This window comes from Sus scrofa, chromosome 9, assembly GCF_000003025.6.
Source record: "Sus scrofa isolate TJ Tabasco breed Duroc chromosome 9, Sscrofa11.1, whole genome shotgun sequence".
NCBI classification, from domain to species: Eukaryota; Metazoa; Chordata; class Mammalia; order Artiodactyla; family Suidae; genus Sus; species Sus scrofa.
Window position 1 is genome coordinate 39,620,099 of NC_010451.4, and position 25,975 is coordinate 39,646,073.

The window sequence follows — 25,975 nt, forward strand, 5'->3', positions numbered from 1 at the left end:
CCACTCCCCTAAAAAACTGTCCCGCAGCATCTGTTTAAAAAAAAAAAAAGCACAAAAGCATAAATAGTTTGAGATTAATATACACACTAGTATATATAAAATAAATAATCAACAAGACATACTGTATAGCACAGGGAACTCTACTCAGTATTCTGTAATAACTTACATGGGAAAAGAACCTGGAAAAGAATATACCTATGTATAACTGAATCACTTTGCTGTACACCTGAAACTAACACTCCAATATAAAATAAAAATTAATACAATTTTTAAAAGATACACAAATACAAAGTGATTAAACAACTCTACAGGGTACGCAGATATTTAGTTAAAAATCACCCCATAGCCACCTGCAAAAAGGAAGTTCTTTAAGAACACTGACACTCTGTCCTCTGTATTTTGGCGAGTGATAGGGACAGCCTGTAATGAATAAACTGCTTCAGAGAGACAAAGCAGTAATGGCTGAATACAGAACGAGAGGAAAGTGAGAATGAAGAAATTCTGTGCCGCAAACTCAACCAGACACCAGTCACTGCCATTGCTACTACAGCATTATGGTGAGCAACTTATATATTTTATTCTTTTAAAATTTAATACTCATAACAACCTTGTTTTATCACAAAGGAAACTGAGGCCCAAGGTTGCATAGCTAGGAAGTGGTGGAGCCATATTTCCAACCCAGGTCTTACTACAGACCCTAAGCTCTTCCATCCAGGGGAAAACTCCTGATTTCACACAGTCATTTTTACACAAGCACCTTGATATCATGCCTGTGACTCTTAGATGTCATCCATCTGCTACTGACACTCTGCCTTCTCTCCCAATCACAGATCTCTATCCCACCCTGTAGAGCTCTGTACTAGTAAATAAATAAGTTATAGAGGGAATGCTAAACTTGGCAGGGTCCCAAGTTAGGATTTCATACTAAAAATTCCCAAGTACTGATAAATTGATCCTATTGCACAATTCCCACATGAAATTACTAGTTACCAAATTCAGACATCTCAGCCTAGCTGTATCTCATATATCCATCTCCTTTTCATCTGACTTTAATGTAGGCTCTCCCTGACTCTACCCAAGACTATCGACAATGGCATTCTTATAGGGATTGCTCATTCCAAATTGATCCTGTGCAACACTGTCCAACTAGTTTTCAAAAATACTACTCTATGGGAGTTCCCGTTGTGGCTCAGCAGGTTAAAAACTAGTATCCATGAGGATGCAGGTTTGATCCCTGGCCTTGCTCAGTGGGTTAAGGATCCAGCATTGCCGCGAGATGCGGTGTAGGTCACAGATATATAGCTTGGATCCTGTGTTGCTGTGGCTATGGTGTAGGCTGGCAGCTATAGCTCTGATGGACCCCTAGCCCGGGAACTTCCATATGCCTGAGTGTGGCCCTGAAAAGCAATTTAAAAAAAAAGTCACTTCCTTAATCAAAAATCACCAGATTTTCCTGGAGTTCCCACTGTGACTCATAGGGTTAAGGATCTAAACTTGTCTCTGTAAAGATGCAGGCCTCACTCAGTGGGTTAAAGATCTGGTGTTGCCCTAAGCTTCAGCATAGGCTGCAGCTGCAGCTCTGATTCAACCCCTGACCGAGGAGATTCTATATGCTGCAAGTACTGCTAAAAAGAAAAATAAAATCACCAGATTTTCTGGAGTTCCCTTCATGGCTCAACAGTTAACGAACCCAACTAGGATCCATTAGGATGAGGGTTCCATCCCTGGCCTTGCTTAGTGGGTTAAGGATAGTGGGTTAAGGATCCGGCATTGCCATGAGCTGGTATAGGTTGAAGACGCCACTCAGATCCTGAGTTGCTGTGGCGCGGCATAGGCCAGCAGCTATAGCTCCAATTCAACCCCTAGCCTGGGAACTTGCATATGCTGCAGGTGTGGCTCTAAAAAGAAACAAGAAATCTGGAGTTCCCATCATGGTGCAGCGGAAATGAATCTGACTAGGAACCATGAGGTTGAGGGTTCCATCCCTGGCCTGGCTCAGTGGGTTAAGGATCTGGCGTTGCTGTGAGCTGTGGTGTAGTCACAGAGGCAGCTTGGATCCGGCGTTGCTGTGACTGTGGCATAGGCCAGCATCTGTAGCTCTGATTAGACCCCTAGCCTGGGAACCTCCATATGCTGCAGGTGTGGCCCTAAAAGGACAAAAAAAAAAAAAAAAAAAGAGAGAGAAAAAAGAAAAACACCAGATTTTCCCTATTGCTTATAAAATAAAATTCATACTTCTTATTCTAGCATTCACAATCTTTCATGAACTAACTCAAGCCCCAACCTACTTTTTTTTTTTTTTGTCTTTTTATGGCTGCACCCTCAGCATATGGAGGGCCATGAAAGGAACTCCCAAACCTACTTTTCTAATCTCATCTCCCTTGACTTTCCTATACATTCTTTATGTTCCAACTAACTAGCCTGTAAAGTACCCCAAATGCTCCCTATCTGTACCTCTGCTCATGTATGTCCTCTGCCTGGAAAGGATGCCTTCCTTTCCTAACAACCATCTCATCATATCCTGTCCTTTTTTTAAGATCCAGCTAAAATGACACCTCATCCAAATGTTGCCAGACCAAATTTGGGTCCACTAGCCGGCATGCAATAAAACCAATCTACTGACACTGGTTGTGGTGAAGCAAAATACAGCATTTATTGGAGTTCCCTTGTGGCACAGCGGTTTAAGGATCTGGTGTTGTCACTGCAGCAGCAGCGGGTCATTGCCTTGGCATGGGCTCGATCCCTGGCTCCTGGCCTACACCACGGCCACAGCAACATGGGATTCCAGCCACATTGATAAGCTACACCATAGCTCACGGCAATGCCAGATCCTGATCCACTGAGCAAAGCCAGAGATCAAACCTGCATCCTCATGGACACTAGTCAGATTCATTTCTGCTGAGACCAGCTCAGCAGTTTAGGCCAAAGAACGGGTGCTGTGAAACTTAAGGAAAAAGTTAACATAAAACAAGACCAGAGACATTTATCTTAATTAAAGGTGGGAACCAGGGGACTCAAGGTCTCAGGGACCAAGAGCGCCGCCTCAAGAAAACCACACTGCTTTTATTGTGTTCTTTGGGATTATGTCAAGTGAGGAGGGGGCTATAGGTGCAGGATATAGATGGTTTTTTTTTTTTAATTTTAAAAGTTCTTTTACTATTTTAAAAGTCACATAGCTGGTAGATGGTTAAGCTTTTACTCTGACCTTTAGGCATTTAACAATCATTAGCATTTCAGGAAGCTTGGTGTTAGCTATCTATGCATAGCATCTAGAGAACCATCATTGTGTTTCCAATTGGAGTGCCTATCTGCTGCAACCTGGCATGCCTAGGTTTGCACCTTGATTCTCTTTGCTAATGCTTATTCTGCTAACTGCTCATAAACCACTTGGAGCCATGAGGTTCCTCTTTCTCTTAAGAGGACGTATCATGCTGTGCAAACTGCATGCCAATCTGCACAAGTTGGTGTGCCTAGACCAACATATTATGTCCTCATTCAGCTGACCATATGAATAACTTATGCCTTTAGGTCTTTGTTCTTAAGCTTAAGTCGTTTACCAGCACTGCCAGTGTTTTTCAAGCAGGAATATGGGGTAAAGTAAGGCAGGACAAGATGGAGTTTTCAGCATAGAAAATAGAAGCAAAGAGGCTAAGAAAATATTGCAGAAACATGTCCAGCGACAGTTCCCACTGCACCACAGCAGGAACTCCTAGCCCCAGAACTTCTACATGCCACAAATGCAGCCAACAAATAAAATAAAATAAGAGGAAATAAATGAAATAAAGCATTTATTGCAAGGAGAATGGGTAACTCACATTCAAAAAACCTGAACTCCTTGAAGATTTTCAGGGAAAGCTTTGTAAAGTCAAGGTGAGGGAAACTGTCCAGAGGTGCAGGATGAGCTCACAGCCATCCTTGACTGGTTGGTAGCGAGGTAACAGAGCGGCATTTTAGTAGTCAATATCCCCAACCTTCTTGTTCCAACCAGTCTGGGATCTACAATGGTCAGCATACAGTTAATTTCTTCCACCTGGTGGGGTTTAGTATCTATAAAACAACTCAAGGATATGGCTCAGAATATTATCTATAGCCCTTGAGGAAGATTAAAGGCCTTTGACTTTATGGCTCACCTATCATTTTGTCATGCTTGACTGTTTTCCTTTGTTTCTTCATTTTCTCACTTCTTTGATTAAATGCTGCTCTTTGGAACTTAGGGAAGGTCTAGGGAAAAAAGCCTTCTTAAAAACAAGAGGGAGGAGACCTGGGCAGCAGGGGTGGGGTGGGGGGAGGGGAGGGTACAGGCTCTGTCCCCAAGAAGGCCCCAAAGGTTTCTGCTTGGTTTCACATGTACCAAGCACCACTGGGGTTGGAAGAAAGCTATAAATCACATTACTTGCCCTGAATTAGCTTACAGTGCATGTGGACAGCTAAGTAATACATGTGTTGATAAAACATTCCTTGAGTCTTCACTCCCCACTTACTCTTATGCCAGTTTTTCTAGTCCAGTTAAAGACATTTCTATTCTCCCAGTTGCCTGAGTCAAAACCTAGGGATCCTGCTCAATTCTTCTAATTCTCTAATTCCAGAACATTCATGCATGCACATATTTTTAATTCATCAGCAAGTCCTTCTAATTATTACCCAGTCCAACAACTTCTTACCATCCTCATCCAGGCTACCATCATATCTTGTTTGCATGATTATAATAACCTCTTAATTTGTTTCGTTCCTTTTTTAATTTATTGAGTGCTTGCTTCTTTTTTGGCTGCCTCATGGCACATGGAGTTCCCAGGCCAGGGATCAGATCTCTGCCGAAATTACGGCAACACCAGATCCTTAACCCACTGTGCCTGGCTGAGGATCAAACCTGTGTCCCAGCACTCCCAAGACGCCAAAGATCCCATTGCACCACAGCGGAAACTCTAACAACCTCTTAATTTGTTTGCTTCCATTCTTGCCTTTCCACATGCTTCTCTCCAAATACAAGAATAAATAAGAAAGTTATTTCCTTCACCGGGTTTACAATATAATTACAATCGGTGGAGCCTAATGATTAACAGAAACATACATTCACTCGCATTGGAGCATTCCATTCTGCAGAGTCCTAGGCTGAGCCAATCTCCAACTGTCCCTTAGGGATGCTTACAACAGAAAGCCCCAAAATCTAGGGGGTGAAAGTTTAGAGTTAATCACAATTGAGAGGTTACTGTTGAAGAAAACTAAGGAAGGATAATTGACAGAAAGTGGGACAAAGAACATGGGCTTTAGAGTTAAACAGACCCAAGTGTGAACTCTTATTCATTCTATGACTGTAACGGCAGTCAACCAACCACAGAATAAACATGATGACAATGATCACCAATAATGTGGAGCATTTGCCATTTACCTAGGCTAATAAATGCTGGTCTATCTGACTCTAAAAACCACTCTCAATTGACTTAGAGAGATGATATTATAGAGATAAGGGAAGAAGAATTAACAATGTGGAAAATATATTTATAAATATACTTAATGAGATACTCAGGTTCTACTGCCTCTTCAGCATTACAGCCTCTAGCTTATACAGATGCTGTTTTGTTCTCCTAGTCATTACTCATGATCAAAATACTGCACAACTCCAAAGGCTGCCAATCACATTACAGTCTAAGCAATCGAGTCACAGGGATCTTTAGAATCAACCAACAATTGCTATTATCATAGAATAAAAGATTTTTACAAAAGCAAAAGGTCTAGACAAAAACTCCCAGTTGCAAATTGGTCTTTTTCATCCACACCCACACCCATAAGGACCACTCTGTAGAGATGAATTTACTGAACTACCGAGGTGTCACATGTAGTTGTTGTTGAATCGCCTTCCTAAGCTGGGACTGCATTGATGCTACCTGCTGCTGGGTGAGGGCCTTGTCACAGGTCTGGTAGGTCAATCTATAGCAGAGACTGACCTGCTCAGTCTTTGGATGCTGGAAACGACTAAGGAATTGTATGGATATGACAGTGTCCTGGGACACTGCTCGAGCCACAGTGTGAAACTCTACTTCATCAAAACTTTTCTTTTCATCTAACCAAAAACTAATATCATGCACATAGTATGGAGGATAGAGGGAATAGCTTTTAAAAGGTGCTATCTTCCCAGGGGAAAAATTCTTCAGGAAACGGTTATCAAAAGTCCACAACATCCTCCAATCAGAGATGCCCCAGACAAGCATGGCTAATAGGTCCAAGTTCACAGACACACACACAAAACACAGGTCTTTGTGTATGATGCTTGTAGCAGATGTGGTAACAGACCCAATAATCAGATCCTTAATACAATCTGACCCAAAATTATGAGACTTCACATTAACCATATAATCTTTCCCATTTGGTTCAAAGACAAATTCCACTGAACTACTCAGCTCAGAGCCCTCCAGCAATGTCTGGTTCAGGAGGCTATTTAGAATGCCGTTCAAGTGATCCAGTAGTGACTGGAGACAGCCATCCTTCAGATTTTTATCAAATCCAAGAATAAATAAAGTCTCGTGAAATGCTGGCATTGTGAAGGGTGAGATGAGGCACTTCTGAAAGACAGGTCCACTGAGGATGTGCAGAGAACCTGGGAGGAAGTCTGGTGCTTGGATTACAACCTGAACATGAACAAGAAGAGAAGGTCTGAGGCAGATCTTGGCCTGGTCATACATTCCTTCTTGAGCTGCTTCTTTACTGTCTCTTCCAGGGCACCTGGGAAGGCTGAGTTCTGAAAATGACACTAGAAAGTCCTCTGTGTCCTGTGTTGTCCCACCAGTCAGGAACTCAGAATATGAGTTATCTTCACAGAGACTAATCCAAAAGGCAGATGATAATAGGACGTCACAGTTGCCAACAGTGAGAACACTGGTGCCTCCCTGTGGCAGCAAAGGGGAGGGACACGTCAGTCTTTTTAGAGGGAAAGCCTTCCCCAATTCACCGATGAGCTTCTCATTTATGGTTTTGACAGGATGACATGAAGGTGCTTCTAGGAAACCCCTGTTTAAACACACACAAAAATTATATTCTAAACTTAAAATTATAAAAATTATAATTTAGCTAGAATTAAAAACACAAACAACTGAATAGAAAAGAATTATCCTTAAGTTGATTTGGAAAGGAAACAAAGACATCATTTACCATAAGGAAAGATATCATGTGTCTCAGAATTCTGACAGTCTATAATATTCCAGAAAACATGACAATTTTTAATTCTAAAGAGGCTTGTGAAAGCCAGACTGACAAGTATTCACAGCACAACATTATTAACAATTTAATAATGTTGTTCTTTTCACTCCCCTCCTGCCCATTAAAATTCAATTTATGGTTCCCTGATTACCAAGCCAATCAGGAGACAACCAGAGAAAGAAGTGGTTTCTGGTAAAATCAGGTTACCTGTTCAGTTTTCCTGCAAGTACTTCTGGTTCTAGAAAAGAAAACCATTGGTCACTCAGTTTGATCCTGGAGATTCTTGGCTGCAAATCTTCAAAGGCTAAGCTCCGTGTGAAGATATGGTTCAAAGCGCCTTCTACATGAAAGGATTTATCTTGACTCCTGGCAAAATAGAAACCAATGACTAAGTCTGTCATTATTAAAGAAAGTAAGTATTTCTAGAGACTGAATCAAGAAATTAGCAGGGAAAAAGTCTGTCAATGAGATTTTTTTAATCATGAGTAAGAGAGAGAGAAAAGGCTTAGACCTCTGTTATTACTTACCTGTATCCAGTGCACTTGTATCCTGGCACAGCCTCACAGCTGAAAGGATGCACATCACTTAAAATGAATCCCCCCAGAGCTGCCATGGCAACCACTTGCCAACTGTTGTGCCATTCTCTCATAGGCTTATCAGCAGGAGTCCCACCTTGTCCTTTACACAATGCCACATGGACTTCTCCTTCCTCTGCAAGAACATCTGCACAGCTAATGGGGGTAGGGAGACACCAGCCATTTATCAGAAACAAATAAAAATTACCATAGGAATTAGCTGTATATCCATGGTTTGGTTGTGAAATAATTAAAATCCAACCATACCATAATTAAAATAATTAAAATCCAACCATATTTGCAAAGGTCTATTAGACTTCAAATATGCAAAGAAAGCAACTAGAAGTAAGAATTTAAATTCAGTGTTCAACACATAACAACAATGTTCAACAGAGTGTTATATAGCTGTGAATTTGCATTGTTCATCTACAGCTCATTGAAAAGTCAATGTCTGCAAAGTTCCTATAGGTGATTCAGTGATCAAGTTGGTCTCCTCCATTTAGAAAGTTGTTCTTTTCACTCCCCTCCTGCCCATTAAAATTCTATGCCTACTTCAAATACTAGCTCAAAATACTGCCTCTGTGAAAAGTTTCATAACAACTATGGGCCAAAGGGACCTGCAATAGTATCACATGTTTTACTATAACAGCATAAAGCACTGTTTAAAGTTCACAATAAGTTAATGAGGTAGTTACTGTCAATATCTTTAGTTCATGGATGAAGAAGTACAAGCAAGTGAGGATTAAATAAACTTAATAATAAACATCACAAAACTATTGAGTGATGGGTGGGGATTTGAGTTCAAAGCAGTTTGGCTCCTAAATCCATACTCTTGGCCATTACACTATACTGGCTCCCATTATTTTGTACTATCAAAAACAGATAATGCCTGGAGTTCCCACTGTGGCTCAGCATAAGGAACCCGACTAGTACTCATGGGAATGTGGGTTCAATCCCTGGCCTAACTCAGTGCGTTAAGGCATTGCTGTGAGCTGTGTTGTAGGCTGCAGGTGTGTCTGGGGATCCAGCCTTGCTGTTGCTATAGCTGTGGTAGGCCTGGCAGCTGTAGCTCCATTTTGACCCCTAGCCTGGGAACTTTCATATGCAGTGGGTGCAGCCCTAAAAAAGCAAAAAAAAAAAAAAAAAAAAGTGATACTTACTTTACAGGCTCAATAGTACATTATTTGTACTTTTATTTGGCATTTAGGGATTTAGGATCAAGTGTCTGGCCTTTCCAACAGTCTACTGTGGGTTCTTTTGAAGCTTTACAGTCTCTCTCAACCGATCATAAAATAACGTACACAGGTATACCGTATTTCCCAAACTAGTATGTTTGAGTGCAGCAACAATCCAATGTACATCTTAAACATTTTACTTTGAGTGCTTGCCTCTCCTCACCTCTGGAAAAACTTGGCAAGCAGTTCCCTGTTCTTAGCTACTCCAGCTTTGCGTCCACAGTGCGGAAAGTTAAAATAAATTCGATCAAACTCTCGGTCTTGCAGTTCAAAGGCATCCACCAGCTGTGTGCAGTCCACACCAAAACGTATCTCGGCACCTGGCGCAAAATTTAGACAGGACGATGTCTTAAGATGCCAGAACCAGAGAAAACCCCTGCCTATCCTGAATGCAGGTCTAGGCACACAGAGGTCTAAGTGTTCATGGTAAGACCAAGGGCAATCCCCAAGTTCCCCACGTGCCCACCCTTTCCAGTCCGGTCAGCGCCACGGCGGGGCGGGGCGGGGCGGGGCTTAGAGGAGGGGCAGAGAGGCGGTGGGGCGGGCCCGGCTACCTCGCTCGCGCAGGCGCTGCAGATTCTCCTGGGCCACCGGATCTTGGGCTAAGTCGGCCGGGCGCTGGAGGCAGGTGGCAGTTAGACTAGTGCGGGGATCCAGGGTCTGGTTCAGAGCAACGGCGAAGGAGAAATTCCCCTCCCCAACCAACAGGAGGCGCCGAGGGGCCATAGGCTCAACTTACGCCGGGCTCGCGTCCCCGGAGGCGCTCCCTTTTTACGTTACTTCCTTCGCCGGTCTCTAGAGCCCCCCCCCACCGGTCGCTGGCTGATGACGCATCACAGAGTCCGGTTGTCTTGACAAACCGGTGCAGCCACGTCCAAGGATTATAGCGATGAGAGCAAAAGCGAGACACCGGCCGTTCCGCCGCCCACTCTCTCACCCCCTCGAGCGTGTTAAATGCCTTTGAGCCCGACGACGGCCTTGAGCGACTTCGTCATTTCTGCATGAGGTCACAGCAGTCGCTAGCGCCGAAGGGGAGGCCGCGGGTTAGGAGAGTTCCAAGTGAAGGAAGCAGGGCCGGGGTGAGGCCAAGGAGAAGTTAGGCTGTGTCCTGCGTGTTCTTGACACAGAGGATTTAGTAACAGCCTTCATCTCATCCGAAATGTCTGCCACCCATTGTCACTGCTGTTCGGAATTTCTCCAGGTGCTTCTATCTCCTACCTTTTATTCATTCAAGAAATAGTGTCTTCAATGTGCCGGGCCTGTGGGGGAGGTTAGATATATGGAGGAACAAGATGTGGCCTAAGGTTTCGCGGAGCTGGTAGTCTGGTGGAAGATGCACAGCAAAAGAGGCAGTTTTGATTTAGTGGGATGCAGTGCTGTGAGAGGACTGATTCAGGGTGCTGTAGGAGCACGCACACCTTACTAAGTCTGGAAGTGAAGTGGAATCCCTGGATGAAGTGCACCTGAGCTGAAAGCTAAGGGAGGGGGGATACCCCTTACCTGAGTCAAGAGGAGTGAAGAGGCAAAAGGAACAATCTATGAACAATCATGATGGAGAAACAATAGCTGAGTTTAGCTGAAATGTGGTTGGAGGGAGAATGATAGATGAGACTGAAAAGTTAAGCACAGACCAGGACATATAGAGGTTGTAAGCCATTTTAACGCATGAGATTTTTTCTTTTTGTCTTTTTTTTTTTTTTTTTTTTGCTATTTCTTGGGCTGCTCCCGTGGCATATGGAGGTTCTCAGGCTAGGGGTCAAATCGGAGCTGTAGCCACCGACCTACGCCAGAGCCACAGCAACTCGGGATCCGAGCTGCGTCCGACCTACACCACAGCTCATGGCAAGGCCGGATCCTTAACCCACTGAGCAAGGGCAGGGACCGAACCCGCAACCTCCTGGTTCCTAGTCAGATTCGTTAACCACTGCACCACGACGGGAACTCCGACACATGAGATTTTTAAATAGGAAGACTCAATTTGTTCATTTTCAAAAATTCTGCTTTCCTATGGAGAAAGGATAGGAGAACAAGATTGATGGCAAGGAGATTAGGAGGCTACTGCATATCAGCTAGAGCTGGTATGAATTGAACTTGGCAGTGGAGATGGAGGGTAGTGGATTAATTCAAAATCAACAAGACCCAGTGATTGAATGGATGTAAGAAGTTGGAAGAGAAATCAAAGATAAGCCCCAGGCTTCAGACCTGGACAACTGAGTGGATGGTGATGTCTGTCCTTACAGCCTCAGGGACATTGTTATTTTGGCTACAGTTTGACTTCTTGGCTTTTTGGACTTTGTGGGACCAGCTGCTCTTTAGTCATCATGCTGTTTGTTGACATCAGTGCATGCATCTATCTTCACAAAGGCACATGGTGTGAAGGCAGTTGCCTTTAAACCTACAGTATTGGCTTTGTCTCTACCTGTGGAAAGGTGGGTAGGTGGTGACTCCCAAGATCATGGCCACCTGGTGATCTGTATTCTTTCTTTGCTTGGAGAACTGGGAGGGCATCTCTTCCTTTAAAGAACATGGAACAACAGAGTCAGGTTTTCTGTCACTCTGCTATAAAATCTTCAAATGATACAAGCTCCTCACCTTCAATTTACTCATCTTCAAAGAAGGTATTGTCTTGCTTCTAAGGGACCAGACTCTTCTTCTAGCTCAAAATAAAAATGATGGCTTACAAAGAAATTGAAATGCAGGCATTGGTGATCGGGTATGTGCAAAGTACTATTGATTGGGAGGGCAGGCAGAAGAAGAGGGCATGGTAACGAATAAGACATGGATCCTGTCCTCTAGGGATTCATAGTCCAGTAAAGGAGCGTCAGCACTTCCTTGAAGAGCTCTAACATATAGTATAAAGTTATAAATAGAGAAAGACATGAACATAAAGTTCTGTGTGAGACAAGTGAGTCGTTAACTTGAGGGAAGGCATCATGAAAAGGGAATGCCACATCCTGAAAAGCGGCATTTGAGCTGAGCCTAGCAGGAAAAAAACTACCAGTTATTGATCGTTTATTGTATTATCTGGTTATCGAACTCTTACTTCTCTCTGTTCTCTCTGACTATAGCAATACTTTTTTTTTTTTTTTTTTTTTTTTTTTTTTTGTCGTACCTGCAATATGCGGAAGTTCAGGGATCAAACCAGCACAGTAATTGCAGCCTGCACTGCAGCTGGAGCAATGCTGGATCCTTAACCTGCTGCACTATAAGGAAACTACCTGACTATAGCAATGCTCTTAGTCCTTAGATACCTACATCTCAACATTACTGGAACATTTATCTAGTTCTTCTTCTTTTTTTTTTTTTTTTGTTTTGTCTTTTTGCCATTTCTTGGGCCGCTCCTGCACCATATGGAGGTTCCCAGGCTAGGGGTCCAATCGGAGCTGTAGCTGCAGGCCTACACCAGAGCCACAGCAATTCGGGATCCAAGCCGCATCTGCAGCCTCCACCACAGCTCACGGCAACACCGGACCCTTAACCCACTGAGCAAGGCCAGGGCTTGAACCTGCAACCTCACGGTTCCTAGTCAGATTTGTTAACCACTGCACCACGACAGGAACGCCATAGTTCTTCGTATTGTATTGGGGATCCTAAAGTTCCCTAGTCTTTTAGGGGTCATTTAATCTATATAGTCTGGGAGTTCCCATCGTGGTGCAGTGGTTAACGAATCTGACCAGGAACCATGAGATTGCGGGTTCGATCCCTGGCCTTGCTCAGTGGGTTAAGGATCCAGCATTGCCGTGAGCTGTGGTGTAGGTTGCAGACACGGTTCAGATCTGGCATTGCTGTGGCTCTGGCGTAGGCCAGTGGCTACAGCTCTGATTAGACCCCCAGCCTGGGAACCTCCACATGCCTCGGGAAGAGGCCCTAGAAAAGACAAAAAGACAAAAAAAAAAAAAAAAAAATCTATATAGTCATTTACTACTGCTGGTTGAGAGGGTAGTTCAGATGCTTCCCTTGGAGAGAAAGAAATGGAACCAGAACAGTTAAAACTGAGAGGAAAGCCTAGATTCTTAGAAAGCATACTTATTTTATGCTTGGCCAAGGGTGAGAAAGGGACATCTTTTTCTGCTGTCTGGTTTGTGCAACTTGCTTTTCTATTCTTGCCTTTTCCCAGAGACAGTTCCTCACCTGTCTCCTTACAAACGCACATTATGGCAGCCTCATTAATGCAGATGGCCATGCCGAAGTGTGGACAGATTGGAATGACATGTCCAAGTTTTTCCAGTATGGGTGGAGATGCACCACTAATGAGGACACCTATTCGAACCGCACCCTGATGGGGAACTGGAACCAGGAAAGATATGACCTAAAGAGTATTGTGCAGCCCAAACCCTTGCCTTCCCAGGTAATCAAACTTTCTTTTCTTTGTTTCCTTCTGTTAGCGAAAGAAATACCAGTGGCCATTTGAGGGGAAGGAATCTGATAACTTTCAATGCTGAGATCTCTCAGGCTTCTGTTCAGTGTGTGGTTGGGGAGGGCAGCAGTCCTCAGCTGGAAGGCCTATCCCACTTCGCTATCAGCTCGAATATTGTATTATCTTAAGGGAATAAAAAGATGGGTAGCACACTTTTTCTGTTGCTTCTCTTTAGATCTCATTCACCTACAGAAATATATGTATGTATATATAATGTCTTCGGATTCAAGCTAGCTTCTCCCCTTGCCCCTGCCTACCTAGACTTGTCATTTATCTGCATCTTGCCCTTATATTTCCTAAACAAACATACAAAGGATATGAAAGTTAGTAGGATATAGTCCAATGACATATAGACATCTAGTCTATCTAAACTATGACAGAGCCAAGTTCCCATCTTGGTTCAATGGAAATGAATCTGACTAGCATCCATGAGGACGCAGGTTCAATCCCTGGCCTTGTTCAGTGAGTTAAGGATCCGGCGTTGCCGTCAGCTGTGGTGTAGATCAGACACAGCTCAGATCTGATGTTGCTGTGGCTGTGGTGTAGGCCAGTGGCTACAGCTCTGATTGGACCCCTAGCCTGGGAACCTCCATATGCCAGAGGTGTGGCCCTAAACAAAAGTCAATAAAATAAAATAAAATATGACAGAGCATTATCAAATTCATGTTACCGTGTCCTTTATTTACCAATACTGGTTGTAGAAACCTATTTAGTTTTTTTGTTTTGGTTGCCGAGATGTGCAATGGCTTGTGGGATCTCAGTTCTCAGGCCAGGGATTGAACCCAGGCCACAGCAGTGAAAGCACTGAATCCTAACTGCTAGACCACCAGGGAACTCCCAGACTCCTATAGTTTTAATCTATTACTTTTTCTTTCCAGTTTGGACACTACTTTGAAACAACATATGATGCAAGCTACAACAACAAAATGCCACTCTCTACCCATAGTAGGTGGACCATTTTTTCTAATTCTTATACTTCAGGACCTAACTCAGTGTCTAGAACATAGAAGGAACACAAATAAAAATAAATTGAATGAGTGAATAAGTGAATGAATGAATGAATGATTTCTCTCTTTTCTCAATTTTGACAGGATTCATTGTCTATTCCCTCAGAAGTAAGAGTGAGATTGGTTACTAAGACTGATTGTTGCTAAGACTCCTTCTTGTTTCTCTTCTCTTAGGGTTTAAGCGAGCACCTCACTGGTTCCCAGGACATCAACCTGAGCTGGTCCCTCCTCCATACAAATGCACAGAAAAGTCAACATATATGAGTAGCTATTCAAAGCCTCATATTGAGCATCACTCTGTGTGTGTGTGGAATCCTAATAACTGCCAATTTCAGGGTCCATGATTCTAAGAAAGAATAAGTTTCATTTTTCCAGTGTGAAATGTAGGAAGGAGCACATTCTAAGGACAGCTAAGGATTTATCTGACTGTAGCACAGTTTTACTCTCTAAGTAAATAAAACACAAAAGATATTTCCTGTTGCCTTTTTTTAAAACTAAGAGCTAAATGTCAAATACAAGTTAATTGTATCTACTCTTAGGTCTAGTTATGAGTGATGTAGGAGGGCATTAAAAAGAATTATTTCTCTTGAGTTCCCGTCGTGGCGAAGCGGAAACAAATCCAACTAGGAACCATGGGGTTGCGGGTTCGATCCCTGACCTCGCTCATTGGGTTAAGGATCCAGCATTGCCCTGAGCTGTGGTATATAGGTCCCAGACACAGCTCGGATCTGGCATTGCTGTGGCTGTGGTGTACGCCAGCAGCTGTAGCTCCGATTAGACCCCTAGCCTGGGAATCTCCATGTGCCTTGAGTTTGGCCTTAAAAAAGAAAAAGAATTATTTCTCTCAAAATCTATAACCACTCAGCGCTTCCCTGCCTTCCGTCAGTGGCAGAACTGCAAAATCCAGCATGATGTAGGATACATTTGGCTTGATGCTTTCTGAATGTGAGCCTGGTACTCACTGTCAGTTAGTGTAACTTTTTTTTTTTTTTTTTTTTTTTTTTTTGTCTTTTTGCCGTTTCTAGGGCCGCTCCTGCAGCATATGGAGATTCCCAGGCTAGGGGTCTAATCGGAGCTGTAGCTGACGGCCTACACCATAGCCACAGCCACGAGGGCTCCAAGCTGAATCTGCAACCTACACCACAGCTCACAGCAACACCGGATCCTTAACCCACTGAGCAAGGTCAGGGATCAAACCCGCAACCTCATGGTTCCTAGTCAGATTCGTTAACCACTGCGCCACAATGGGAACTCCCAGTTGGTCTAACTTTTTTGTGACCTTAATGAATATCTCTTCTTAAGGACTAGAAAGAGAAAAAGAATTACTTTTATTATTATAGAGAATTTAAAACATACAAAAGTAGACAGTAGTATAATGAAGGAGTTCCCATCGTGGCTCAGTGGAAACAAATCTGACTTGTATCCATGAGGACGCAGGTTCTATCTCTGGCCTCGCTCAGTGGGTTGAGGATCCAACATTGCCGTGGGCTGTGGTGTGGGTTGTAGACACGGCTCAGATCCTGCGTTGCTGTGGCTTTGGTGTAGGCCGGCAGCTGCAGATCTGATTCGACCCCTAGCCTGGGAACCTCCATGTGCCGTGGATGTGGCCCAAAAAAGAAAAAAAAAAAGGCAGGAAAAAAAAAAGGTGACCCTGTCTAATCAGAACAAATTTGCCAAAAACATAAATATCATAATCTAATAGGTAAAGTATGATTCATTTAGGATCAAGTCATTAAGATTGTCTCCTTGACAGTGAGACACAAATCACATGTTATCACTTATATGTGGAATCTAAAACAGGATACAATGGGGAGTTGCTGTTGTGCCTCTGCAGAAACGAATCTGGCTAGTAACCATGAGGACTCAGGTTCGATCTGTGGCCTCACTTATTGGGTTAAGGATCTGGCATTGCTATGACTATGGTGTAGGGTGCTGACTCTGCTCGGATCTGGTGTTGCTGTGGCTCTGGTGTAGGCTGGCAGCTGCAGCTCTGATTTGACTCCTAGCCTAGGAACCTCCATATGCCATGGGTATGGCCCTAAAAAGACAAAAAATAAAATAAAAATAAAATTGACACATGGTATCCAGGGCTTCAGTTTTTTATACTAATTCAGCCTCTATCAGTTGTATTTACATAGCAGCAACATGAAACCCTCATCAAAAAACAGAATAAGCACAAACAAGATGTAATAAGACATTCTGAAGTAAGGAACTCCAGGAGTTGTCCAGTTGAACAATTCAGTGACCCATCAAACTCTGAGTCTTACCATCTTCTCGCTCAGCTGTCCTCAGTATATCATGGGTTTTCTCTTGTGGTTTCAGGATTGTTACCAATTGAAGCATCCCATTCTCATCCTACAACATCCAAAGGAAGAAAAAAAATCAATCTCTTTCTCTTCCCTCTCCTTCTTCCTTTCCTCCCTCTCTCTCTCATTTTAAAAGGAAAAAACTTTTCTATAAGCATCTAGAGGCAAACTTCCCTTCTGTCTCATTGACCATAATTGGGTGGTAGCCCTTTCAAGACTAATTCCTACAGAAGGACGGGAATCTCCATGATTGATTTGGGCGAACTGTGATTGGAGCTTGGGTTCACTTTCCTAAAGCACATGGCTGGGAAGAATATGGTAGACACCTAAACCTGCCTGTGGTGCTCTTGGCAAAACTAAAGTTGGAAAATAGGTTACTTGAGCAGCCAGCATTATCTGCTACACATAAAAATTGGCTCTATGTTTAGGGAAATCTGACTTCTGGCTAGATCACAGCATTTCAGACTATTAGGAAGTTGATTTTTTTAAGAGAAAACATTTTGAACCTGTATAGATTTGCAATGTATGTTGTCCTAGCTTCACACCCCTGCATCATGAAAAGTTTGGCAATTATTTCTTGTGTCATTTTTTGTTTTGTTTTGTTTTTTTAGTCTTTTTAGGGCATGTGGAAGTTCCCAGGCTGGGGGTGGAATCTGGAACTGCAGCTGCCGGCCTTTATGGCATAGCCACAACGACACCAGATCTGAGCCGCGTCTGCAACCTACACCACAGCTCACGGCAATGCCAGATCCTTAACCCACTGAGCAAGGCCAGGGATTGATCCAATCTGTGTCTTCATGGATGCTAATAAGATTCGTTTCTGCTGAGCCATGACAGGAACTCCTAAAACTTAACCTTTTTATTTATTTTTGCTTTTTAGGGCCACACCCTGGAATATGGAGGTTCTCAGGCTAGGGGTGGAATTGAAGCTACAGATGCTGGCCTACGCCATAGCCACAGCAATGCCAGATCTGAGGTGTGCCTTCAACCTGCACCACAGCTCATGGCAACACCAGATCCTTAACCCACTGAGTGAGGCCAGGAATCGAACCCAAAACCTCATGGTTCCTCGTCAGATTCATTTCTGCTGCACCAGGAAGGGAACTCCCTAAAACTTAACCTTTTTAAATAGTGGGTCAGTAAATTGTATCTTTCCCAGTTTTAGTTTTAATAGGTATTTACTGGCTCATTTAGAAACTACACCTGAGAGACCTGTTTGGTGATAATCACCTGTCCTATTTACCGTCCTTGTGAATCAGCTGAAGGCAATGCTCATTGGTAGGAAAATGTCAAAATTGAGGGCAATATCTCCTCCCAGGTGACATGATTAATTTCAGAGATGCACTAAGGGCTCTTATGTATTGTCATCCAGACTTCGTTTAGATTTGTTATTGGAACTGAGGGCCAAAATCAAAGAGGAAGGAGTGAGAGGAACTGATATTCCTTGAACTCTGCTAAGGGCATTTTACTTTCTTTTCCTCCTTAATCCATGCCTTACAACAAGTGTACAAATCAGTACCCCATGTTATAAATGGAAGACCATAAAGTTTAAGTGACTTGCTGAATTTATACCATCAGTAAGTGTTGGATACAGTTATTCTGACCCTCATATCCCTGGAGCCCCCTAAATCACATGGTGATGATTAATACAGAAGATTCAAACAGAGGACAGTTATCTGTTGCTGAATGATATTTATTAGCTTAATAATTTGGGCCTGCCCTTAGCATTAATAAGCTTCAGCACTAGTCACAAGATTTTCATTCACTGATGAGGAAGGTTTCTTGTTTTAAAAAATGCAGTTAGAGGAAGGGCATCTACTTCTTGGGGGCTGCAGTGACAGCAGGCTTCTCTTCACGGGTGATGGGAATGGTGCGCTCGGGGCCAGAGGCCTGTCTCCTTGGTCCATTCACAGTGAGGACCCCATCAGATGACAGGGATGAAGTAATGGTGAGAGGGTCCACATCAGCTGGGATCCGGTATTTCCTGTGGAACTCCCGGGAGATGAAACCATGTTCATCCTAATGCAAGAGCATAAGGAAAGAGGTAGATAAGAACAGGAAATAGTGTTGCTTGCCTGGAACTCAAGACATCCTGCTTCTCTCTGGGTGTGACCAAATGTGTGGCAACAGGAGAGAAGGCTACATAGCTTTCCTGTTTGGGGCTAGGATGAAATTGCCTAGGTGACCACTCCTACCAGTGGGAGTCTGAAAAGTCTGAACAGCCAGGACTTCCTAGCTCTTCAAGCCCTGAAGTGCAGTTATGGTCAGGGGTATACCTCAAAGGTTTAGATCAATGTTTGCTGGGTTTACAGGATTTAGACTATCATCTGGCTTTGATGATTTGAGTCCCCGGAAGCCCAGCAATTGTCCTCACTCTTCAGGAATGTTCCAGAACGTTCCAGACCAATAGGACTAATAAAAATAATAATGAAAAAACTCCATCTTGGGGAGGCTATGTTAAATGATATAAGCAAAACTGAAAGAGCCTGAGGACCTCAAACTATATTATTTGATGTACGAGTTTCTGAGTTATAACTAATTGGTAAGAAGCAAACTCATTGAAAAACTCTCCCAGAGAGTAATGAGAAACTATTCCAGTCTTTATAATTCTGCTACAGGTTAGTTAACTGTTAATCTAATCCCTGCTGTATCTCAAGCATTTATCCAGACAGGCTCTCAATTAACTGATTTCCACATAGGTCTCATGTATTAGGAGCTGAGTATAGCTCTGAAATCTAGGCAAACCAAGTAGTTCACATTAAGATGAGCTAAAGAGAAATGAATTCCTGAACATCTAAAAGTCCCAAATGCCAGGGCCTTCCAGATGTAAGCAGTTAAGGTAATTATATAAAGCAATCAGATCTCTGACAATCACTATTCCTAAATCAGTGGTCTTTAACCTTGACTGTTGGTATGTTAGAATTCCCTAGGGAGCTTTTAAAATCTGATGCCTGGAAGTTCCCATTGTGGCTCAGCGGTAACCACCCGACTAGTATGCATGAACATGCGATTCTATCCCTGGCCTCACTCAGTGGGTTAAGGATACGGCACTGTGGTGAGCTGTGGTGTAAATCGCAGACATGGCTTGGATCTGGCTTGCTGTGGCTGTGACGTGGGCCAGGGGCTGCAGCTCTAATTCAGCCTTGACCCCTAACCTGGGCACGTCCACATGCTATAGGTGAGGCCCTAAAAAGACCAAAAAAAAAAAAAAAAAATCTGATGCCCGAGTCCATCCCTAAAATGTCTGATGTAACTGACCTGGGATATGCCTGAGGATTGGGATTTTTTTTTTTTTTTTTTTTTTAGTTCCGCTGGTAATTCTAACATGGCCAGGTTGAGAGCCACTGACTTAAATGAGAAGTTAACCTTCCATCTATCCTATCTAAGGCAGTCAAGTCAAAACAAAGATCACTTCTCTAGCCAAAATAACAATAACAACAGATCTATCCCTGTTCTAGACTCTATGGCTTAGGACTGAAATGTTGCCAGCTTCAGAGGCTCATGGCAGCATCTGGTACAATGTACACCTTGGGTGAATGAGCAGAAAAGAAAGCCAGCTACATACCTGGCGCTCTTCATGTTTGCCGTGCACCTCAATCACATCTCCCAACACCTTGACCTTGAGTTCCTCGGGGGAGAAGTGCTTCACATCCAGGTTGACAGAGAATCTGTCCTTCTCCAGACGCATCTAAAAACAGCAAGGTGGGGCAGGGGTAGCAGAAAAAGTGGTAAGAATGGGGATTACACTAATACAGCCTCATCATTCTGCAGACTTGCTTTCTGCTCGGGTAGTTGGTCCTCCCCTTTTAAGCTAAAAATCCTTTTTTGAATAAACATGGTTCTCTGGTTCAGGGGGCACACCACTTGGTCATCAGGCCCAAACTTTATTTACAGGGAAAAAGGCCACTCAGGGGATAAATCGCAAGGATGGGTCTGGGCATGGCTTCTGCTGCTTCTCTGACCCAATGCCTGGCCTTGTCATTTGTCTGTGGTACAAAGGCTGCTTCTTCTTGCTCAGGTCTCTGCCAAGTTTCCCACCCACTCAATCTGGAATGTTCTGCTGGCTCTGATTGTCCTTCCAAAGCCCTTGTCCACTCAGCTCCTGTTTATTTACACTTGAAAAATTTTAAACCAGAGTGTTATCTGTGACAGCTTCTGTCAACCTTATCTGTTCCCCTCATTTTCCCACACTCCTAGGACAAGTTGGGGGGTCAGAAAACTGGACCTATATTCTTTCCTCGTGAGCCTCGGACCCAGGCCAGTGCCCTGTCACAGCCTTGAGAAACCTGGAAAATCACAGAAGAGGGAGTGGAAGACAATAGTGGTTGCTGTCTCCAGCTGCACGCAGCAGGGATGAGGTAGGACTGTCTCCTGGCTCTGAAACTTGAAATGATAGTATTTGTGAGGAGTGTGAGGTGTTAGAAGAGGTGAGCAGGAGTCTGAAGGCAGCCCTTGCACTGTAGATCATTATGAACCAAACTGGAAAGGGACACCCTACTTAGAAGAAGAGGATAGAGAATGACCTTTGTAGCACACGGGGAAAATATAAGAAGTGGAATACACAGGGGCGTCAAATCCAAACAGGTGCCTGCGTGGGGGGGAGGGGAGGAACTAGGAACCCCATCTTTCTCCACTGCAGGACACACAAGTGCCTAAAACCCTTGAGACCCTTAGACACAGCCACATTTAGGCTGGGAGGAAGAGGAAAGTGGATGGGGACGCTTCCAGGAGGCTCCAGAATGCACTCTCCTGTCGGGGCAGAGGGGATACTTACCTCTGAGAGCCCAGTGTCAATCCAGCTGGGTGCCCGCAGGAACGAGGGCGGCCGAAAGTAGAAGGGGCTCAGGGAAGTAGAAGCTGGGAAGAGATCAGACTCCAACAGGTGTTCTCCAAAGAACTGGTCAAAGAGGCGGCTGGGAGAGTGGAAAGGAAAGAAGGGGCGGCGGATCCAGGGGTGGTGGATGGCAATGTCCATGGCGGCTGGGTGGATGTAGAGGGTCAGCTGGCCGGTCAGCTCCTTCAGCTGCAGCTCCAGCCAGCCCCTTATATACGCAGTCTTGTGAAGCTTCTGGAATGGTGATGTCAGGGGTTTTATTATCCCAGCTCACCACCCGTTCATGGAGACTTGTGATCGGGGATTTGGCAGTGTGACACATACCCAGTACTCACTGAGCTAAGAAAAGAGAAATACAGACACGTCTGAGCTGGCCAGTGGCTTGTCCTGGTCTTGTTTCACTAGCTTTCTGTCCACACCCAATGGCACCCTTCCCCCATCCCCTTCCCTGGAGTTGGGACCCAGTCAGGAATCCCAAGCAGGCGGGCAGCGGGCCCCTCCTCCTCTCCAGTCCAGCATGCCAAGGGAATGGGGCCAACAACTATCTTGGGCCTGGGCAGGAACTGGAATCTTCCTAGGCTGGGCCCCAGGGACATTAACTCTTTGTGGGGCCCTGGAGGAGAGCAGTGATCACCAGCATGTCAATGGCAGGTTTCCGTGTGGTGCTCTGGGTTGCCCCCGGTTCAGAGAGGCCCCTGATATGTCAAGACCAAAAGGCCCCTCACCGCACCCCCCAAAGAAAGGGCAGAAAGTTGTTTGCATCTTTCGCTTTACGTGGCTGGCAGAACCTTAAATCCAGGGGAGTTTTATGGAGTAGGGTGCCTGCTGCCTGCAAGTGAGGAGGAGAAGGAGGGTGTGGAAATGTACACCCTTTTTCGCGAGGGTCTCAGCGAGGCCTTTCCCGGACCTCCGCACCAGCCTCCCCTGCCCAGCTCGCTCCGCGGCCAGGACCCCCAGCTGTCCCGGGGGAGGGGGGAGGGAGGGGGCGGGGATGTGACAGCTGAAGAGTGTGCTAGGGAGGGGACGGGGGTCCAGGCGGCGCGGGTCACACAGCCGTCGCGGGCGCTCCTCGCCCCTCCCCCCAGGCTCGGCACTATTTTGGGTGGTGTAGACCCCGCCCCCACTCCGAACGCACCCTGGCCCTACGGCGGCAGCTGGAGGGGTCCCGCTGCGACTGTTGGGGCCGCACCTCGGACCTGAGCCGCCGCCGCATCTGCAGCCATGTCGGGCCGCTCGGTGCCACATGCCCACCCGGCCACCACTGAGTACGAGTTTGCCAACCCGAGCCGCCTGGGTGAGCAGCGCTTCGGGGAAGGTACGGCCCGGACACCACCCCCTTGCCTCCCACCCCCACCTCCTGAAATTCTGGGCTGACCTCCCAAAGATCCTGGCCTCCACCCCACTCCAGGCTTAAGTGAACTCCTGGGGCGAGCCGTCTCCCACCCCAGACCCCCCCACCCCACCCCTTCTAAGCTCGGCTCCCTCCCCTTCCTGCCTACCTTGGTGCGGGCTGTGCCCGCGGTGCTGACACCTGCCGCGTCTGCCTGGGCGTGGGGGCTTCCCCTCCGACCCCCCAGATCGCGTTAGGTTTGCTCCCCGCCCCCATTTCCCTTCTCAGTCCCCTCTGTCCAGTCCCTGTCATCCCTCCCTCCCCTGCTTCTTCCGACTCTCCCCTCCTCGCTCCCCGGGCCTCACCCCCGATCTCCCCAGAGTTCACCTCCTTCCCACCCCTCGTCCCTCATCCCGCCTCTCTCCTTCTCCCCCTCTGCCCCCCAGGCCTCCTGCCAGAAGAGATCCTGACCCCCACCCTCTACCACGGCTACTACGTCCGGCCACGGGCAGCCCAAGCGGCGGAGGGCAGCAGGGCGGGGGCCTCGGAGCTTCGGCTTAGTGAGGGCAAGTTCCAGGCCTTTCTGGATGTGAGCCACTTCACCCCAGATGAGGTGACCGTGAGGACTGTGGACAACCTGCTGGAGGTGTCTGCCCGGCACCCCCAGCGCCTGGACCGCCACGGCTTCGTGTCCCGAGAATTCTGCCGCACCTACGTCCTGCCTGCGGATGTGGACCCCTGGCGCGTCCGCGCCGCGCTCTCCCATGACGGCATCCTCAACCTGGAGGCGCCTCGGGGTGGCCGACATTTGGACACAGAGGTCAATGAGGTCTACATCTCCCTGCTCCCTGCACCTCCTGATCCAGAGGAAGAGGAGGAGGCAGCCGGCGTTGAGCCCTGAATGTCACAGACCCAGCACCCAGTTGAACCCCTTGCTAGCCCCCGCCCCCACGGTGATACGGAGCAGCTGCCCACCACCCTAGAGGTAGCAGCATCCTTGGGGGAAGGGTGAAGTGCATGGTCCACAATGTATGGTTTGGTCCCTTGGGACGTGTCATAGCGTTTTTTCGTTTAGTTTAGGGTGGAGCTGAATAAACCCAAATCTCAGGGCCTGGTTTGTGCTGCTCCCTATTCTGTGACCTGGACAATGGGATGGGCAGGGAGGGAAAGACAAAAAGGACAGCTAGACAAAAAGCTGCTCAGTTCGATGTACCCAACGTCACAGCACCCTGAGCTCACACTTGGATGCTGAGATCACACCCGGAAGCTGACACTGGCTCCAGATCAAATTCCTGGCCGTAATTTTCTCACAATGCAACAAAAGAGAGTGATCCTGGGAGGGAAAAGGGATATGCCATCCAAACAGCCCAGAGGGCACTGTCTGAGCTGGTGATTAGAGACACAAAAACAAGGGTCTCCAGACTGTCTGGCCTGTTTTGGGTAGGGGTTGGGAAAACAGCTTTTGGCTTCTGTGTTGCCTAAGGCCCTGTTTTCCCACACTAAGATCTGTCCACTGAAAATGGTCTCCGATTCTGAGGGATCAGTTATGTAGACATAGGGGCACTGCCACAGAAGCCTCTGCCATTGTCACCAAAACAGAGTCTCCCTCCTCTCTGCCTATGAGAGAAAGCACTTGTTTCTAGTCTTGTATCATCCCAAAGAGAGGAGTCACTGCACCACTGCAGCCAATCCAAGACTAAATGCAGGGGATCTAGGGCTGTTGGTATAGTGGTGACGGCTAGGGAAACTTCCTTTGTAAGAGGAGTCTTAATACGACGGGAATGGTGTATTCGGGACAGCCTGGAGGATTGACCTCTTAATTACTCTCTATAATCAAGAAAGCATGTGTGTGTATGATTTGGAGTGTCCAGAAGACCTCCCTGCCCCAATATAAATCTATATGGTGTGATGGACACCTGAAATTCTTCCATTAAAGTAGTAGATACTTTTTTTTTTTTTTTTGCCTTGTGGAAATTCCCAGCCAGGGATCAAACCCTCACCACAGCAGCAACCCAAACCACAGTATTGATAACGCCGGGTCCTCAACCTGCTGAGTCACCAAGGAACTTCTGAAGTGGTTGGTTCTTAACTTTTTGGGGGTTTCAGACCCTTTTGAAACATCTAACAAAAGCACTAGATCCTTGTCCAGAAACATACACATGCTCCCAAATTTGTCATGCAATTTGAATAGGTTCACACAGCTCTTGAGATCCACTTATATGCCCCTCTTAAGAATCTGTGGAGAAGTTCTGGTTGTGGCACAGTGGAAATGAATCCGCCCAGTAACCTTGAGGACTCGGGTTCGATCCCTGGCCTCCATCAGTGGGTTAAGGATCTGGCGTTGCCACGAGCTGTGGTGTAGGTCGCAGACATAGTTCAGATCCCATGTTGCTGTGGCTGTGGCATAGGCTGACAGCTGTGGCTCCGACTCAACCCCTAGCCTGGGAACTTCCATATGAGCCGGGTATGGCCCTAAAAAGCAAAGGAAAGAAGAAGAATCTGTGGACCCCACGATACAAACTTTCACTTGAAAAATTTGACTCTTAAAGGATTGCCATGTATTAAAAATCAAAGCAGGAGTTCCTGTCATGGCTCAGCGGTTAACGAATCTGACTAGCGTCCATGAGGACGCAAGTTTGATCCCTGGCCTTGCTCAGTGGGATAAGGATCCAGCATTGCCGTGAGCTGTGGTGTGGCTTGGATCCTGCATATCTGGGGCTGTGGTATAGGCCGGCCCTGTAGCTCTGATTCAACCCCTAGCCTGGGAACCTCTATAAGCTGCAGGTACAGCCCTAATAAGCGCAAAAAAAAAAAAAAAAAAAAAAAAAATTTAAAGCACGCCTTAGAGAAATAACTATTGATATATTTTTTTGTTCATTCAGTCAACAAATATTTCTTAACCCCCAAGTAATATACTATGGAGGTTGTACATTATAAATATAAATTTAAAACTATACTCCTTTATCATCTACTCACAGGAATCTTAACATATAGATGAGAAAAAAAAAAGAATTTTTAAAGGATCCTATTCAGACTTCAACCAGAACAGCTTCACTTTGATCTGTTTCATAACTGGAATT

At 45.5% G+C, this 25,975-nt stretch overlaps 4 protein-coding genes across 8 annotated transcripts; 2 read left to right on the top strand and 2 right to left on the bottom strand.

Annotated features, from left to right (window-relative positions):
• On the bottom strand, positions 3,773–9,889 carry FDXACB1 (ferredoxin-fold anticodon binding domain containing 1). Its single transcript, XM_003129851.4, has 5 exons — positions 9,556–9,889; positions 9,165–9,321; positions 7,719–7,922; positions 7,399–7,557; positions 3,773–7,002 (listed from the first exon to the last, which is right to left on the bottom strand). The coding sequence occupies exons 1-5, from the start codon at positions 9,725–9,727 to the stop codon at positions 5,817–5,819; spliced, it is 1,878 nt and encodes a 625-aa protein (XP_003129899.1). The 5' UTR covers positions 9,728–9,889; the 3' UTR covers positions 3,773–5,816.
• C9H11orf1 (chromosome 9 C11orf1 homolog) lies at positions 9,823–21,671 on the top strand. Of its 3 annotated transcripts, none has more exons than XM_003129859.3 (4): positions 9,823–10,202; positions 13,119–13,349; positions 14,297–14,363; positions 14,600–14,896. In XM_003129859.3, exons 1-4 carry the CDS (start codon positions 10,161–10,163, stop codon positions 14,767–14,769), a joined length of 510 nt encoding a protein of 169 aa, XP_003129907.1. In that variant the 5' UTR covers positions 9,823–10,160; the 3' UTR covers positions 14,770–14,896. The 3 variants fall into 3 exon arrangements, with proteins under 3 accessions (XP_003129907.1, XP_020918434.1, XP_020918435.1); XM_021062775.1 differs by lacking the exon at positions 9,823–10,202 and adding an exon at positions 10,891–11,619; XM_021062776.1 differs by lacking the exons at positions 9,823–10,202; positions 14,600–14,896 and adding exons at positions 11,420–11,619; positions 20,929–21,671.
• Positions 18,407–23,432, bottom strand: CRYAB (crystallin alpha B). 3 transcript variants are annotated; one of them, XM_021062778.1, is made up of 5 exons: positions 23,065–23,432; positions 21,890–21,904; positions 21,506–21,799; positions 20,297–20,419; positions 18,407–18,750 (listed from the first exon to the last, which is right to left on the bottom strand). In XM_021062778.1, exons 3-5 carry the CDS (start codon positions 21,704–21,706, stop codon positions 18,547–18,549), a joined length of 528 nt encoding a protein of 175 aa, XP_020918437.1. In that variant the 5' UTR covers positions 21,707–21,799; positions 21,890–21,904; positions 23,065–23,432; the 3' UTR covers positions 18,407–18,546. The 3 variants fall into 3 exon arrangements, with proteins under 3 accessions (XP_020918437.1, XP_005667376.1, XP_020918438.1); XM_005667319.2 differs by having other exon boundaries at positions 21,506–21,904; positions 23,065–23,128; XM_021062779.1 differs by lacking the exon at positions 21,890–21,904 and having other exon boundaries at positions 23,065–23,112.
• HSPB2 (heat shock protein family B (small) member 2) lies at positions 20,019–24,006 on the top strand. The gene is made up of 3 exons (XM_003129868.4): positions 20,019–21,089; positions 22,651–22,880; positions 23,342–24,006. The coding sequence occupies exons 2-3, from the start codon at positions 22,787–22,789 to the stop codon at positions 23,794–23,796; spliced, it is 549 nt and encodes a 182-aa protein (XP_003129916.2). The 5' UTR covers positions 20,019–21,089; positions 22,651–22,786; the 3' UTR covers positions 23,797–24,006.